General features: G+C 32.6%; 4 protein-coding genes across 6 annotated transcripts; 3 read left to right on the top strand and 1 right to left on the bottom strand.

The window, feature by feature from the left end:
* Window positions 1-211: 211 nt before the first annotated feature.
* On the top strand, window positions 212-7950 carry LOC138132347 (uncharacterized). 2 transcript variants are annotated; one of them, XM_069049846.1, is made up of 5 exons: window positions 212-701; window positions 754-869; window positions 3359-3868; window positions 5158-5400; window positions 6009-6150. In XM_069049846.1, exons 1-4 carry the CDS (start codon window positions 419-421, stop codon window positions 5398-5400), a joined length of 1152 nt encoding a protein of 383 aa, XP_068905947.1. In that variant the 5' UTR covers window positions 212-418; the 3' UTR covers window positions 6009-6150. The 2 variants fall into 2 exon arrangements, with proteins under 2 accessions (XP_068905947.1, XP_068905948.1); XM_069049847.1 differs by lacking the exon at window positions 5158-5400 and adding an exon at window positions 7618-7950 and having other exon boundaries at window positions 213-701; window positions 6009-6168.
* Window positions 7951-8423: 473 nt separating this feature from the next.
* LOC138132349 (proteasome subunit beta type-7-like) lies at window positions 8424-9592 on the top strand. Its single transcript, XM_069049850.1, has 3 exons — window positions 8424-8600; window positions 8687-8866; window positions 8924-9592. The coding sequence occupies exons 1-3, from the start codon at window positions 8542-8544 to the stop codon at window positions 9510-9512; spliced, it is 828 nt and encodes a 275-aa protein (XP_068905951.1). The 5' UTR covers window positions 8424-8541; the 3' UTR covers window positions 9513-9592.
* Window positions 9543-14015, bottom strand: rt (Protein O-mannosyltransferase rt). Its single transcript, XM_069049833.1, has 6 exons — window positions 12411-14015; window positions 11561-12355; window positions 11285-11505; window positions 10541-10870; window positions 10266-10483; window positions 9543-10217 (listed from the first exon to the last, which is right to left on the bottom strand). The coding sequence occupies exons 1-6, from the start codon at window positions 12707-12709 to the stop codon at window positions 9729-9731; spliced, it is 2352 nt and encodes a 783-aa protein (XP_068905934.1). The 5' UTR covers window positions 12710-14015; the 3' UTR covers window positions 9543-9728.
* A 13-nt stretch (window positions 14016-14028) lies between these two features.
* LOC138132342 (ATPase WRNIP1-like) lies at window positions 14029-17140 on the top strand. 2 transcript variants are annotated; one of them, XM_069049839.1, is made up of 5 exons: window positions 14029-15326; window positions 15376-15526; window positions 15582-15765; window positions 15818-16063; window positions 16170-16949. In XM_069049839.1, the coding sequence occupies exons 1-5, from the start codon at window positions 14398-14400 to the stop codon at window positions 16355-16357; spliced, it is 1698 nt and encodes a 565-aa protein (XP_068905940.1). In that variant the 5' UTR covers window positions 14029-14397; the 3' UTR covers window positions 16358-16949. The 2 variants fall into 2 exon arrangements, with proteins under 2 accessions (XP_068905940.1, XP_068905941.1); XM_069049840.1 differs by lacking the exon at window positions 16170-16949 and adding an exon at window positions 17024-17140 and having other exon boundaries at window positions 14032-15326.
* Window positions 17141-17157: the final 17 nt, after the last annotated feature.

Raw genomic sequence — 17157 nt, 5'->3', positions numbered from 1 at the left:
TACCATTGCAAAGAAGATTTAAAAATAAAATACTAGATGTGTTTTTTTTCCTTAATTAGCAAAAAGTTTATTGTTGTTACACAGACCTAGATTGTGTAACAACATTTTTAACTTTTCGGGTTTGTTACTGCAGTTCCGTATTGACGTTTCTGTTGTGGTGATATCACTGACATCTAGCGGATTGATTGTTAATAAGTCTCCCACATGTTTATGCAGGTGAAAATGTACTTTTTTAAAATGCCACCTCACCTGGTTGGTCTTACCTGTAGAGAGTTCCGCCCCCTCTTTGTTTTGACATCCGTGATCATACGTTTTATCGTTTGCACGCAGTTTCTGCGTAAAAGTAACTTTTTTTTATTGGGAAAAATGTTTATAACCAAATAATTTGCGAATTTTAAACGAAAAACTAAAAATCAGGATGAGTGAAAATAATGTACCACATAAAAGCGAAATAGGCCAAGGTGACAGTGTTAACCCTACACCACAACCTGCACCAGTCAAGGGTTGGGTGCAGTTTGACGAAGATGGAACTGACAAGGCAAAAGATACACCAGCTGTGATAGCTACAGAAAGTGTTCACGTTAATTTAGAGAGAAGTATAAGTAAACCGTCAGAAAATAATGTCGCTGTTTTGGATCCAAAACCAATGAGAAATGTAGAGTTACCAGTTGCCACTGTTGAGCCAATTCGACAAGGATTTTGTAAGTTTTTGTCATGCATAATTAACAGCTAATATTTTTTGATGTATCACAGCAAATGGTGATATTATTGTTACACTTTTACCTGTGAATACTCGTTTACCATGGATAACACCTGCTCAATTCCGTCCAGAGCTAGTGCCTGAAGAATTAATGGCTCAAGGTTTGACTGTAAGTAAAAATTTTACGTTTAAAAAAAAAGATATTTACAACACCAATAAACATTTGCCAATCAAAAAATGTATACAAGACTAAAAAAGTGATTTATTTTCTTTGATTTTTTTTTATTTGATAAATGTAAATTTCAAATTTGAAGTCTTTACTCAAGTTGTCATTAATCAACAGTTTGTTTGACTTTGACACCACACGCGCCCAAAATGTGATAATTGAAATAAAGAATGTCGTCATTGCGACGACAATACCTCCTATGCGTAAACTCGAACTTTTCAGACGGTGAGACGGTAAAAAAGACGTGCCAAAAACCGTACTACAAAGTGTTTTCATAATATGTAGTTATTTATGTATTATGTAACACGTGTGTTGCATATTTTTTTCTACTTTGCGTTCGTACTGATGCTATTACGATACTGTTTTGCGTATCGTAATAGGAAAAGGCGTGATATAATAATATGTAATACTAAAAATAGTGAAATTTAATTTTTTAATTTTGACCGATACTGTGGTGTTGCGGCAGACCGCAGACGTGACCTTGGGTGGAATCCTTCAACTTTAACGGTTTTAAATTTTAAATTATTTTTTTCATTGAAAAAGTGGCAAAGTAGAAAAAATACTGTATGACATCTCGTTTATAAGGCATTTTATCGCACTTACTCCTTGCGTGCGTGCGATAACTGTTTATTTTAACGAGTCCTATTGGTGTTAAATTTATTACGTGAACTTCCATAACATTTGGTATATTTTACATTTTCAAAATTTTATAAATTTTTCGGAGTACAGTAGAGCTACTTCAGCAAACTTTTAACGGTTCGGCAACTGTTTTTTCCATTGCATGTTTAGTTTAATTTAAACTACAAAAAATTCATGAATATTTGTTTTATGTTGTAAGTAGATACTATGGCGGCCACAAAATTTTGGCCGTCACTTTCTTGACATTCAAGAAAAGTGTAAATAAACCTTTAGGAATCGTAACCCTACTTTCGATTCTTGTCATTTTGACAATCAATTTAAACTGTTTGAAGCTCAGATATTCCAAAAATCCGACATGAATGAACAAAATTAGAGCAATCGTACATAGATAACCTGAGGTAAACGTTCTGTGTAGTAGAAATGACAAAATAATTTTGAGTTTTGAAATTTACCACCCACAAAATAACGTTCATAATCAAGACGGTAATCATGATGACAATAAAGTACGGATTACAATTTTTTTTTTTTTTTGAATTGACAGACAATGACGGCCAAAATTTTTTGGCCCGCATAGTACATAGTTACATATATCGGCAAATAGTAAAATAAAAATACATGTGTTTTATTGTTTTTTTTTTTATCAAATCATTTGAAAACGTGAACGCTTATTGCGTATTGTTTATTTGTTTAGAAGTAAATAATTGTGATTTAACTTTGGCAGTGAATTGGAACCCATTAAAATTTTTATTAGTTCGATTTTTATAACTTTAATATGACTTTTATAAAGTATTTTTTCTTTTCTTCCATTAATAAACTTTCAGTTTATTAATATCACCAATTCCGGTTTTGCGATGTTTCTTTAACCCGACAATAAATATTATAGGTGACTTGCGACGTTATGAGATTTAGTTAGTATTGCTTAGCGCGACATGTCTAATGGAAGTAATGGAATACTCAAGGTTACAAAACCATGAACATAATGTATTTATCTAGCAAGTTCTGATATGGTGGCGTGAATATATGTAATTAAAATGTAGATAAAGTAACAACGTTATAGGAATTACTTTACATAATTGATTTCCGTTAAAGTAGCGTAAAGTTTTCTCACTTCCGGCATAAAATTTACGTGCTTGAAATTTTTATTAAATCTAGACATAAAGGGTGTAGGTATACGAAAAAAAAAATGGTTACGTAAAGATATAACCAGCGATTAGCGGATTTTTTTATTGGAAATTATTTTTATGTCTAATTTAAACATCAGCTTAAAATATTATATTAGGCAACAAGATTTATAAACGGCACTTTAGACACGAGTTTTATTAGGCACGAGCGGAGCGTAGTGGAGCGAGTGTTTCATAAACGAGTCTACTCGTAAAGAAGTTTATAAACGAGTTGCATACTTACTATACTTTTTCTACGACCAAATGAACAATGCAAATATAACATGTAACTTCTTTATTCAACGTTACTTTAAACATAATATTCGAACCTGATAGCCATATTCGACGCTTTGTTTCCTTTTTATTTAAATATTTTTTCCATGGTACCTGTTTCATGAGTTATTGTGACTGAAACTAACGTTTCTAGAAACACAACTATGGAAAGATTTTTAGTTTTAATTAAAATCTACTTTGTTTTACGACGTGAAAGAAAAATCGCTATTGTGAATCATTAAAGAAATGTAAAATTAGGACATACGTATTCATAATTATGATCAAAATTATGTACTCGAATCTCGAATGTATGTACAACATGCTAACATTCCAAGAGTAACAAGACACTCTTCTTTTCAGTTAACTGTGGAAGAATACGTCCAAGCCATGGAACTTTTAGTCAATGACTTCAGATTTACCTTATACAATGTTTGTTACAAGCGAGTTTTGGTAGTTTGGATAATTCTCGCTTTCTCCGTACTACTAGGTTTACTATTTTCTGGTTTATCTGGTCTAACACTTTTTGGGTTAGGTATTGGTTGGTTAGTTTTAAATGCAGCAGCAATTTTCTTTTCAATGTGGCTGAAGTATAAATTATCACGTAATCTGGAACGATGTTTGGCACATGTAAATAAGCAATTGCTCAGGCATAAAATTGTGATAGCACTTGACGACCGAGGAAAAATATCTTGTCATAAAGTAAATCTCTGCTTCTTGTATATGGATTCTGCTCCATGTATAGCACACTTGCAAACGAGCATTGATCAGCAAGAGAGAGATCCGTCCAATGGTTGGGAACAAAGGATGGATATTACTGCTAACGACATCGTCATTCAAGGAAGTCGGACAACAAGACTATCCAGAAAACAGGTAAGAGTAGTGGAGTAGATTGTTTTTAACAATACACATTTAAAGAATACAAAGCACGTTAATGAAAATATTGCTATACGTGCTGACTATTATCGAAATTGTCCTTCAAACTTGTTTGCACAAATAATAAAATAATTTCAAAGGCCTTTTGAAAATGAACCTTAATATTATATCTTCATAAAAGGTAGTGGTTGTTATTAAACAAGGTCCAAAATTTATTTTAAACTAATTTATTCTTATTTGTGAATTTTGTTGCACATTTTATACAACGTGTCTCAAAAATAAGTAAATTAATTTTAACTAGTGACAGATCTCGTCAAGAACAACAAAATTATTACGTACCATTTTTTCGAAATTAATGTTCATTTCAGTGACCGTGAAATAATAGTTTTTGTAAAATCAGCGCAAAACATTGACTGACCGGTTGATGTGTACACGAGTAATCGCTCACTGTACTAACCGATTGTGAATAAAAATATTTATTATTAAAATTGTTTTCATTTAATGCCATTTGATTCTCTTTTGTCTCTTCCACCCTTATCAATTTTATCATTATACGTCACAATAATGGGCGCAGCAGTTAGCCGCTGTGCATAAGTTGGCAAAAAACAAGTGAACATTTTCTTGCATTTGTTTTTTCTTCTTCGCTTATCAGTATCGCCGAAGCAAATAATCTCCATAGGCAGGTAACGAAATTTGTGCCAAATCTTTCAATAATTTTAAATGAATAACTAATTCAAGGTTTAAAAAAAATATATTTAAACATGCATATAGTTTCTATTAACGAGTTCTATTACCCGTTAAAATTAATGTATGTACTTATTTCTGAGACACGTTGTATATAGTTACATATTTTGTTCAACAGTAGAGGTGCAGATTGGAGTGGTGTGATATTTTTTTGTATGAATAATGCATCTAAAAATCGTATTAGAGATTCCCACTGTTGGTATAAAATAAGGTCGGCAAGTTGTTTTCTCAAAGAAGAATGCCGATAGAAAACTACGTCATTATTTTAGTGAGAATCTCCCGATTTCTTATGATATCTATGATATCTATTTATTATAAAGTTATGTTACTATTTCATAATTTCTTTTAACGTGTATTTCCTCTTTATAAATATCACTTTCAATTGAAGCAGTAAAATTTTACGAGATTCGGATAAGACAAAAGTGCTAAAATATTTTGTAAGACCCTCTAATTTCAATCCCTACCCACTGCACCATTTCTGGCCTCTATTGTAAATTTTTGAGTTCCATTCCTGCTATATAGAATTTTTTCTTGCAATTTAGGGTCGAGCAGAGCAGTTATTCTTGAGATATATACAAAGGTGGGGAAAAGATTTTCTAAGGAGACGTTTAGATTGGACCTTGGACGAAATGTTGGGTAATCCGTCTAATCCGTTGCATATCAATTCAGCGCTCTGTCCTTGTCAGTACGTCGAAGAAATATTGGCCAACAAACCACCAAGAACTGACATTAGAGATTGTTGTCCTATTTGGTCAAGATTACTGGCCAGACGGGGCATTGACTAAGTAATTTTACTTTTTTTTTCTAATTTTAAACAATTTGAATATTTTACGCACTTTTGTTTTTGTTGATTTCTTAAACATTTTCATTTTATACTAGTACTACTGTTTTGCACAAAAGCGTGCAAAACGTCAATTTATTATTTTTAGAGGTCTTTATTCTGTATCATGCCACTTTCATCTAACAGCTACTAGTTATATTTTTGTTGGATTTCGTAATATCGTGCGACAAAGGTACACACATTGTCACTTTTTTTTGCATATTGATTACGAAAGTTCACTTTTTTTAATGAAAAATCGTAATGAAAGTAGCACTTTTTTTAACGAAAAATCGTAATGAAATCAATCATTTTATTCAATTCATTGTCAAAGAATAGGTACGAGTAGGACTTACATACAATGCATTTTTGTTTTTTATTTTATATAAATCCTTTTAGGTCAAATTTCTCAACTTGCAACAATATGCAAAAAAAATGTCGTGTTCAACACGTTATGAAAGTCTCTTTTTTCACTCATTTGCTTGATTAACTCGGGCTCCGCCCTCGTTAATCGACTCCAAATTCATGAAAAAAAGTATGACTTTCATAATTAGTTGTACAATATACTATTTTCAGGAGAGGGCAACTTTATTGTATTTACGATACGCAGCTCGTTGGGGTCGTAATGTAGTACGTGGGTTGTTAATTAGCCCACCGGCCTCGGGGGGTCGTCATTGTCCATCTCTTACGTGTCCCTGTCAATTTGTAGAAGAGCACCTGCACTGTAAACCATCAGGCAAGTTAACAATAAAATCGTTTTTCAGTATTCCCGATCAGCCATATGATAGCAAATGTAATATCCAATGATTTAGTTGCTGAAACAAGAATGATCAAATGTTACAAAAGCTAATTAATGCTTATGAATCTCTCACCTATAAGACTTTTAATTGTGCACAAAATTTATAATTGACAGTTAATGTAAATTATTTTTTAATTAGAAAATTATACATCGTGGAAAGACAATAGTATCGAAAATCTTTCATTTTAAAAAAATTGGGAAAAAATTAAAATAGGGAAGCAATAGCAGTAATCTTTGTATGTTTCTAGTCATACCTACTTGTAAATACAATTGCAATTTGACCAACAGACTAATTCAGATCTAATTAAATTTTTACATTTTTTCGTCGTCAGGGCATTATATGAAATTCCAAAAATGCAACTCATACTTAGATTACTGTCAAAACATTGTACCTACGGCATTTACGCATTTACCTACCACATTAAGCTCTATAATTTATTTTCTTATTGAGGTTTACGGTTATCTATTTCCTCTATATCATATTTCGTAAATTAATCTCGTGGCAATTACTACCCCCATAATTGCCATAACGAAATTAACGGATGAGGTGATTTGTTTATTTTATTCATATTAACAAAAATCATAAGCAATGCAGTAATTGTCATGACGTTAATTTCACTTCAGTTAACGAACCAAATTACTTTTTACATTATGGGGCTGGGATAAATTTTAACTCGAACATGTCGTATATGATCATTTCATATCATTTACTTAGGAATATACATCCAAATTAGTGCTTTTACACTGATTTGCCATGAAAGATTAGCAGGTGAGGAACGAGAACAAAATAATATTGCATTAGTTCCTGACCAAAATTATCTTGCACAAAAAGACTAACATATTAGAGTGAAATATAAATTCTATAGTATTTAAATTTACCTACATATCGAGAATAAAATAATTTTATTATTATACGAAAGTTATATTGTTTGTATATGTACCAATTTTAGAGACTGTTATATTGTAGATTTTTAAAATGTTACTGATGTACTTATTAAACATGTACTTATAGCTTTAGAACCGCAAGCAAATACATTCCGTCCACTGATCTGTGTATAAATCGAAATATTTTTATAAAATAAAGCGGACATTTTTTCTTGTAATGCATATTTTCTGTTCTCCTTGTTTCATTAAATTTCTTTAAACTAACAGTGTTATATTTGTTCTCTCTAAAAACTTCACATCTCAAGGTAAGGAATCTGGCTTTATAATTGTTTGTTATATTAACATGTTCTGTGGGTTTGGTATTTTCATGTTTCATTTATAACAAAACTATATTACCTACTTATAACCAACCATTTATCCAAATGTTGTTCAAACTTTTTTTTTGTAAATAATAATGCCAGCGTTATATTTGTTATTTTTTTTACCATATTTATTTTACAGGACAACCATGCATGCTTTGTTTCTACATGTCTGATCGTAATGTTCAATCTGAAGTTAACCCTATGCATTATCCTGTTTGATTTATTTAATAAGATGCAAGTGCCCTTTACATAAGTGTATTTAATAAGACAAGTTGTTAAATTGGGATTAAAAGTATAATTGCTATTTTTTATTGTGTAATAAATATGACAGTACTTAATTTGGACATAATTTTAAGTCAACAGACTTAAACTTTACATTTACTCAGACATTATTGCTAGTTATAAGAATGAAATATCTTCAGCATTGTACTTATAGTATATTTTGAATTCATATAAACATTGAATAAATATACATTAATGTATTTCACCTCCCCTTAAACCATTTCCTGCTACTTTCCTTAATGTATTAATCTTAAGATCAATATCTTGCTGCAAGTTTTCCATCTCACTTTTCAAACTAGCCAGCATATTTGAATTTTTTTCCAAGTCTTGCGTTCCTTTCAAAAATTCTTCAATTTTTTCAAATCTGTGTTCTTTTGGGGGAGCTTCATCCAAACAGAGATACAACATATTTCTTTGCTCTTCATTTCTACAAATTGCATCGATGTCATTAATCATCTGGTCTTTAGTTACACAAAATTTATTTCTCTGTGGAATTGTACTACTTCTTTTAAACATTTTTTTTAAGTGAGAATTATCAGTTAGCTTTTATGTTCAGTAAAAACAGTGAAATAAAAAATTTAACGAAATGAAATCATATCCCAATCACGATACCTAACCTAATATTTACCATTTTGACAGACAAAATCCCTAAAAAGTGTCGAATCATGTCAAATATTTTGACAAGCAGAGGAAGCAAAGCAATTACTTTTCGAACATTCGAACAACAAGTAATACAGTTGAGCAGTGAATACGGTGTTAAAGTTCAATAAATTGTAGAAAAATGTCAGTTTTGTGCCCAGAAGTTCCGGCCCCCGGGTTTTCGTTTGCCAATTGTAAACGGTACATCAAATTATTCTCGACTGTAATGTTTTTACATAAAAACATGCGAGATGTTTCTGCTTTGTCATTAACATAACCTCTTTCAGGAACGCTCTCCTAGAAAGCAAAGGTTTTCCGCTTCCTAAAGCTACAAAAACTGGCACTACCATCGTTGGAATTATTTACAAAGATGGAGTTATTCTTGGAGCTGATACTAGGGCAACAGAAGACACAACAGTCTCTGACAAAAATTGTGAAAAAATCCACTATTTAGCCCCCAACATGTAGTAAGTACAAAGCTAGTCATACAAATTGGAATGTTTTACAAAAAATGTAATTGCTAGTTGTTGTGGAGCTGGAACAGCTGCAGATACTGAACAGACAACTCAAATGATATCATCTCAGCTTGAACTTCATCGTTTGTTTACAAATCGTGTTGCACGTGTAGTAACTGCAAATCAAATGCTGAAGCAGTACTTGTTTCGCTATCAAGGCCATATTGGTGCAGCCTTAGTTCTTGGTGGAGTTGATTCAACAGGTCCCCATCTTTATTCCATATATCCTCATGGTTCAACTGACAAACTACCTTACACTACAATGGGTTCAGGTTCACTTGCTGCAATGGCTGTTTTTGAATCGCGTTGGAAGCCAGGATTAGAAGAGGAAGAAGGTGTAAAATTGGTTCGTGATGCTATTGCAGCTGGCATCTTCAATGACCTTGGATCTGGTTCAAATGTTGATGTTTGTGTTATTCGCAAAGGATCAGTGGATTATCGCAGAACTTATGATGAAGCCAACAAGAAAGGAGTGCGTCAGTCCTCTTATCTTTATCCTAAAGGAACTACCTCTGTTTTGTCCAGTAAAGTAATCAATGTTGATGTAGTTGATGTTGCAGTTCATCATGTTGAACCAGAACACATGGATACCGCTTAATTTGAGTTATTTTAGGGCTGGATTAAATGGTTTTTACATACAAATTCATTTATTCATTCATAATAAAATATATGGAAGTATTGATTTTTTTTCTATAATAAACTACAAAATGCTATAAAATACAGATCAAAGTCTTTAACAAATGTATTCTATAAAAAATAACGAGTCTTTCAAATTTCGTCATGGAATAATAATTACCCAAGTTGTTTTAAGAGTTCAGTTTTTATGAACGATAAAATCCCACGTATCCTTCCACCTTAAATCTACAATGTCATTTGTAGTTAGCGGCGTTGTGCCGTACGAAAGTACAGTGAATTTATTAAAAACATAAAAAATCATGACAACCCATAATGATACCGAAATAATAAATGCGTAACTTATAACTTTATGCTTTAAAATATTTTTTGTAATAAAATAGACGTGTTCAATTAATGCCACTAATAGTAACGTTTTAAAAATAAAAGCGGGCAAATAATGATGTAAAAATAATGTGCGTTCAACGAAAAAATATGGCAAGTAATGGATTAAGTAACCCGTTAAAAATACTTCTCCAATGAGCTGAAATTGTTCCCAAGTTTTTTTATCTAAATCGAAACATAATCTCCGTCGCCGAAGGAGATAAAATATGAGTAAAGAAAGATACGTTAAAAGTCCGATTGTCCCAGAATACCACAGTAATAAATTGCCAATAAGATGAATTTGAGCCTGCAAGAACATTTACAACATATCTGTGTTAAAAAAAAAAAATCTTACATTGCTGGTTGAAGAAACCCAATATGCTATTCCACGAGACATTAACGGCCATTCGAACGGCTCCGAACTATACATGTGATTTTGTACACTTTCAGTTCCAGAAAACATCATTTTGTAGTGAAGCTCAAAAAATTTTTCCCAAAACGTTAATGAAGTCGCTGCCGTTGGGATCATTTCAGCAGTGACTAGTTCTCGTTCACGTTCCTTTTGATCTTCGGCTGAAAAAATAATGCAAATAATTACATATTTACATCAAAAAATATATAAAAACAAACATTTAGTGTAACGATGTTCCTCCACATTCCACACAGTATCGTCTTGATTAATAATTCTATCTGCAGCAACTTCATGCTGATGGAAGCCCCAATCTGGTAACTGCCGGCCAGTAAACTTAAGAGCTGTATTAGTGTCAAGATGTATCAGTCTTATTAATGATTGTATAGTATGCCAAGAATCTCCATTTTGGTCTTTATTCAGTATTTCTACTCTCCACAAATTCTGTGCGGGCATTGAAACATTATAATCAATGTAACATGAAACTTCCTGACATTGTGGTGAAACTGGAGCCGCAACATCGTGAGAATTTAAGGCACGACTTGTAATACCTAAAAGATAACAACTAAGAGTCAAAATGGCGACTTGGTACTTAACTTGTTTCAATCATCATTGATTGCATTTTGTGAATAAATCATGCAAGGCACATATATTCATTTTAATGAAGAAGAAGTGAGATAAAATCAGGGTGGTCACCACCCTGAAAGGAAACGCCCGAACGTTCGTAAATTTAACTCAAATTTTGACGCGTTTTTCGCGCTGGTAGGCCAGGCCGAACGCTCCAGGTTCGAATCTTTTTGCCGGATTTTTTTTTATTACTGAAGAAAGAAAACGCATTGCTGTAACCTTCTTTATAATTTTTTTGTTTTTGAATTAAATTAGATTTTAAAATTTTTATTTTTAGAGACCTTTAGCCGACTAGCCCACCAATTTTTTTCTCGTTAATTTACGAAATTATTCCATACCATGTACCAATTGTATAACATCTCCATGTTTTATTATATCTATAGGTTGTTCAACAACAAGATCGTTTTTATTTGGCCTCTTCACAATCCACCAGTTATTTACATCTTTGAATGAGTAACAAGTGACTTGTTGTTGATGACTAGATCCTCTTTTGTCAGGGTATCGAATTGGGTAGACATGATTATGTGAATGTAACCAGCAAGTCCTCCCATGGGTGTGCCTAGAATCAGTTGTGAATTCTTTATAGGTTCAATTTTTTCTTAACATTTCATTACCTCAACGTGATTTGTGATCCATGTGCCACTAACAGAGGTTGTCCTTTTGTAATGGACGCTAAGCCGCCTTCTAAAGATGCTTGAAATGCACTAGTCATAATACTATCATGTGGTCCCGCTTTGTACAAGACATTTAAATGAACGTAAAATATACACAGGTAAATTATAAATGATACTGATAAGGAAACAATAGTTTGGACAATAAATCTAGTGAATAGTGCTTTATCTGAGAGGGCTGCAGAAGACAACGACTTCCAAAAATCGCGCCCCAAAATAGCCACACCCAAACAACAGGAGTAAAAGCCAACATATTTCACAGATAGAGCACAAGTTAATGAAACAGATGCCAAACTCAGCCACAAAAACCAAAAAATGCAGTAAGGTCTAGAATAATAATGACGAAATTTCAAAATACAAAAGATCCCAAATAATGCAAAGAAGAGAAGCATAGATTCCATCAATATGAATCTGCTCTGTGTAAGTAAGGCATTATCAAACAAGAGTAATACTGCCGCCAATAGTGATGTCCACTGAGTTAAACCCAGCTCCAACATCAAATGATATGAAGTTGGTATTACTAAACTGCCAAAAAATGCTGGAATACAACGAAGAGCAAGTAATGGGATTGTGTCTGGGTAAGGACTTCCTATTTTATCAAATTTGAATTTTCCATCAAACCCAGCTAAGTAAGCAGCTGCTGCTACCAGCTGTTTGCCAAGTGGTGGGTGTGAATCAAAGAAAAATGTATTTTTCATGTATAAAGACACATATTTTCCATAATGTAATTCATCAAACCTGAAATACTTTGTTGTGGAAAAATTGTTACAATATGCATGTAGTAATAACTCACACTATGTTTTTAGGTTCTTCTAGTTTGTACATTCGCGTTATTAAACCGCACAAAAACAATCCGACTGAAAGTAGATCAACTTCAAAACTAACTCTAAGGAATTTAGTTCTTGATTCTCTAACATTATTAATGATTTTGGTAGTACTGGTAGGTTCATCGTTGCCTAAATAATTTGGTACATCACCATTTGTTTTCTTGGACTTTTCGCTAGTCTCATTTTCGATCTTTTTTTCACCTGTTTTACCATCACTGCACTGTTCTATAAGCTTTTCTTTTTTTCTGTTGCGTAGATTTTCCATTTATTATACTTATCAATTACATACGAACATTTTTGTGAACATGTCATGTGGATACGTTTCCGATATCACATACACATAGCCTCACTACGTATCCACGTAGCACTTCCGAGGTCATTAGCACTGCACTAACAAATTTTCTCGAATTGAGGTTAGGTCAGGTCAGTTGTTTATCTTTTGGATGAAATATGAACTTTCGGGATAAAAATTGAATTAATTAAAAGTAATAGGTGCATGATTTGAAACATACAATATGAACATAATGTTTGGAACAACAAAATTCATAATAGCGTTATGTGATGTTTTTAAAGAAATCGCTCGGACGGGGGGTCGATTTAGGTATTTTATTTCGAAAAATTGAATCTTGTGCCGCGTTAACTTGTTTAAATGAGGTCATTGGTTTTTGCGCAATTACCATTTTTTTTTAAGTGACAACTTCCACTTTTTTCTTCTCCTGAAAGACCTTCCTATACTAATACAAACAACGAATGAAAAAAATTTTACATAACAATTTTTTTGAGAAAATGGCAAATTTTAAAGTTTTGCAAAACAGTAACCTTGTGCGAAGCTAGTTGTGGTTTATTTATTATACATAGATATCTAGATCGACGCTGGAAACAAAATAAATCACGATTACCGTACTGAATTTATAATTTTCGTGCTATAATATTTCACACGGAATCCGTGGTTTCTTCTTCATAATTGAATCGCTGTTTGCAGAAAGTCAGTGAAGTGAAATTTTGAGAGACACGCAAAAAAATGCTTTTTGGGACATGCGTATGGTAATTGAAGGAACTTCCATCAAAAATCAAATATATATTGAAAGAAATACTATCTTTTCAAGCCGTATTTCCAAATATTTGCTTTAATCGCCTAAGACTTGATTTTTTTTTAGTGATTTTCACGTCATAATCACAAAATGCTAGAAAACATGACTCGTATCCTTTCTGCAATCAGCGATTCAATTAATTACACCACCTTTATTCGTTGGACTTCGTATTGTACAGGTGGTTGCAAAAAAAAACGGGAAATGAAAATTTTCCTAATGCAAATTTGGTTTTGTCCATTTGTCAATTAATTGTCTACTAGACAAAGGAACAATGTTAGCGGTGTTTCTTGCATAATTAATCAGTCTTAAAAAAACATTTTTTGCGGATGGCTTCTGCTTGTATTTGGAAATCGAATCGTATATTCCCACTCAACACCTTCACGATTAAGTTCTAAGATGTCCACATTCACGGCAAATTATTTTCATTCTTCTGGCAAAAATCAGAAGGTGACCACAGCCAACTCACACATTAATTAATTCAGTAGGTACGGTTATCGTGATCAATCGTGATTTATTTTGTTTCCAACCATTTTCCAACGCAGACTTATAAAGCAACTAGCCTCGTACAAGGGACATTTTTTGCAAAACTTTAATCGAGTCCCAGTAGAAAACTATCGCAGTTTCGCCGTAATTCAATTAAGATTTTTTTCTCAGATTATTGTACCGAATCCGACATTACGAGCTTCTCCGATAATTTAATAACAAAAGTATTCAATCATTGCAGTTTAGTTTTGTGGATTTAGCGGTAAATCTGAAAATTTAATATTATTTTTAGGTTAAGTAAAATTTTTGGTTAAGTGTAAAGAGTGAACGGTGTAAGTGTTCAAAACATACTTATGTTCATATTTGAAAAAATATAAAAATGAATGAATCTAATCAAAATACAGAAGCCTCTTGTCCAATTTGTGACAAATCTTTTATTTTGAGTGAAATTGAAAAACACGTGAATAAATGCATTTTCTTAAATTCCGTCGACAGCGATGAAATATCGAAAAGAAAGCGTTCACCATCACCAGTGCTTCCGCATAATTTCAATAGAAAACCCAGAAGTACACAGACTAAAACTGATTTAATTTCACCATCTAAAAAACAAAAAACCCTTTACACTACAAAAACAAACTCATCTCAGGCTTCACACTCCAAAGCATCTGAAGGAAATAGTAACACATCAAGTTTGACAATTCAAAAAGAAAATGAAGAAATTTCATACACATTTACAATTCCACTTGCCAAGCAGTTACAGCCTAAAAGTCTGGACAATTTTATTGGCCAAAATCATGTACTGGGCAAAGACACTGTTCTTAGAGCACTGCTGGAAAAAGGTGACATACCAAACATGGTTTTATGGGGACCACCTGGTTGTGGTAAAACTTCTCTATCTGGAGTGATTCAAGGCATTTGTAAAAATAATCCAACCAAATTAAAATTTGTATCTTTGTGTGCAGCAAGTGCAGGTGTAAAAGATGTACAAAATGTAGTTTCTGCAGCAAAATTACAACAGAAATTTGGTTGTCGAACTGTTCTTTTTATGGATGAAATACATAGGTTTAATAAAAAACAACAAGACACTTTTTTGTTGCATGTAGAAAAGGGGGATATAATTTTGGTAGGTGCAACTACAGAGAATCCCTCATTTACAATTAACTCAGCTCTTCTAAGTCGTTGTCGCGTAATTGTCATGCAAAAACTAGAACCTGATTCACTCTACTGTATCTTAGAAAGAGCTGCACAAAAATTAAATGTTGATATAATTGACAAAGATGGATCTTGTCAACAAAGCACAAGTAAAAGGTAAATTTTGATTTTATATGGAAAACTAGCTGTTACCCGTTTACAATAGTATTGCAGTTGATGATGATGCACTTAAGTGGTTGGCAGATATTAGCGATGGTGATGCTAGAATTGCCTTGGGAAATTTGCAACTTGTCGTGCAGTATAATGAAGATAAAAGTAAAATAATTACTATAAATGATATTAAAGAAAAGATTAAGGTTTAAGATTAAGTCGCATCAACTTTCAGGGTTGAATTATTTTTAAAAATTTTAGAAATCTCATTTACTATATGACCGAAAAGGAGAGGAGCATTACAATATCATCTCCGCAATGCACAAATCTATTAGAGGATCTGATGTTAATGCCGCATTGTACTGGACGACTAGAATGATAGTGAGTGGAGAAGATCCATTGTACATAGCACGCAGAATGGTGAGGGCAGCAAGTGAAGATATAGGTAATTTTGTAAAATTTAGATTTTAAAATCAGTTATAAACATGTCAGATTAGGTAACGCCGATCCTAGAGCCCTACAACTGGCGGTGACGACAATGCAAGGATGTCAATTGTTGGGCATGCCAGAGGCTGATGTGCTGTTAGCTCAGTGTGCAATTTATTTGGCTAGAGCTCCAAAATCAAGAGAAGCCGATTCTGCGCTGGCCAAAGCTAAACAAGTTATTAAAAGTTGTCAAGGATTGCAACCGTCAGTTCCATTACATTTAAGAAATGCGCCGACCAGGCTAATGAAAGACTTAGGTAGGTGCAAAACAACATAAAATAAAATATCACGCGATCCACACAAAGAAATGCCATGATTTTACGTACGTACATTTCGCAATTAAGTAAAGTTCATCTTTTTCAGTGTTTAATATCATGCAATTGATTCAAGATACGAGAAAAGAGCCTATTTTTTTTTTAATTTTGACATGTAACGTTCATTTTTCAAAACTGATTAAAGTTTCGAAACGTTACTCTTCGCAACTGGTTAGGAAAATTTTAAAAATCCTAACTAGTAAGGAAACAGTAAATTATGTAACGAGCATAGAATGATTAAAAAAACTTTTGTGCTACTACATATTTAACCGAGAATAGTGCAACGTCAATTTACAATAAGTACTTTTTGTGAAAAAAAAGTTACATTCGTAAAAATGTTAATTTATAAAACAAACTACTAGACTTGATGAACAAGAAAGTAGTCGCGTCGATTAAATTAAAAAACATGTTTAACTTTATTCCTTCATAATAAATAGGAACTAAATGCCTCCCTTTTTTTACATCTGTTATGTATTTGATGTTGATAAGAAATTTTCGTCCAAAAAAACTGTTGTAATTACAGTAAAAAATGTTCAGTTTTCAACGAAAACTTGTTATGTGACGAGAAGAACTTGAATGACAAAATCGCGATTCCAATCAGTTTTTCGAATGAAATTTTTATGACGCAACAGTGCTTGTGTTGCTAAAACGGATCACTGCTTAAAGAAAAAAAAGTCGATTGTCGAGAAATATTAATTTGATTTTATAACATTTTTTTAACCTTCTTCAACAAAGGTATATATCCCTGTAAAAAAAGCAACTTTTTTAGACCTGACCTGACAAAAATGGCACTTCTCTTGCTTACTTATTTTAAAGAAATAAAATTATTGCGATTTTGAAAAACATATTCTCATATGCAGCTCATGGAACACGCGAATTTTTACCGTTTTGTGTTTTTTTCAGGGTATGGAAAATTTGCTGGGGATGAACTTTATTTTATGCCACCGGATTTAAAGAATGTGGATTTTTTCAAATAATTCTCATATTTTGTCAATTTTATAAATACAACATTTTTTCGTATTCTTTATTTATCAAAT

The sequence above is a fragment of the Tenebrio molitor genome, chromosome 5 (assembly GCF_963966145.1).
Source record: "Tenebrio molitor chromosome 5, icTenMoli1.1, whole genome shotgun sequence".
Taxonomy (NCBI): Eukaryota; Metazoa; Arthropoda; class Insecta; order Coleoptera; family Tenebrionidae; genus Tenebrio; species Tenebrio molitor.
This window is presented reverse-complemented; position numbering and strand designations above follow the sequence as displayed.

Coding starts and splice junctions, on each gene's coding strand:
- LOC138132349 (XM_069049850.1), top strand. CDS start 8,542: ATGTCAGTTTTGTGCCCAGAAGTTCCGGCCCCCGGGTTTTCGTTTGCC. Junction 8,601..8,686: donor TCGTTTGCCAATTGTAAACG/GTACATCAAATT, acceptor AACCTCTTTCAG/GAACGCTCTCCTAGAAAGCA. Junction 8,867..8,923: donor TATTTAGCCCCCAACATGTA/GTAAGTACAAAG, acceptor TGTAATTGCTAG/TTGTTGTGGAGCTGGAACAG.
- rt (XM_069049833.1), bottom strand. CDS start 12,709: ATGGAAAATCTACGCAACAGAAAAAAAGAAAAGCTTATAGAACAGTGC. Junction 12,356..12,410: donor GAAGAACCTAAAAACATAGT/GTGAGTTATTAC, acceptor AAAGTATTTCAG/GTTTGATGAATTACATTATG. Junction 10,871..11,284: donor TGTTATACAATTGGTACATG/GTATGGAATAAT, acceptor GTTATCTTTTAG/GTATTACAAGTCGTGCCTTA.
- LOC138132342 (XM_069049839.1), top strand. CDS start 14,398: ATGAATGAATCTAATCAAAATACAGAAGCCTCTTGTCCAATTTGTGAC. Junction 15,327..15,375: donor CAACAAAGCACAAGTAAAAG/GTAAATTTTGAT, acceptor CGTTTACAATAG/TATTGCAGTTGATGATGATG. Junction 15,766..15,817: donor GGCAGCAAGTGAAGATATAG/GTAATTTTGTAA, acceptor ATGTCAGATTAG/GTAACGCCGATCCTAGAGCC.
- LOC138132347 (XM_069049846.1), top strand. CDS start 419: ATGAGTGAAAATAATGTACCACATAAAAGCGAAATAGGCCAAGGTGAC. Junction 702..753: donor GCCAATTCGACAAGGATTTT/GTAAGTTTTTGT, acceptor GATGTATCACAG/CAAATGGTGATATTATTGTT. Junction 3,869..5,157: donor CAAGACTATCCAGAAAACAG/GTAAGAGTAGTG, acceptor CTTGCAATTTAG/GGTCGAGCAGAGCAGTTATT.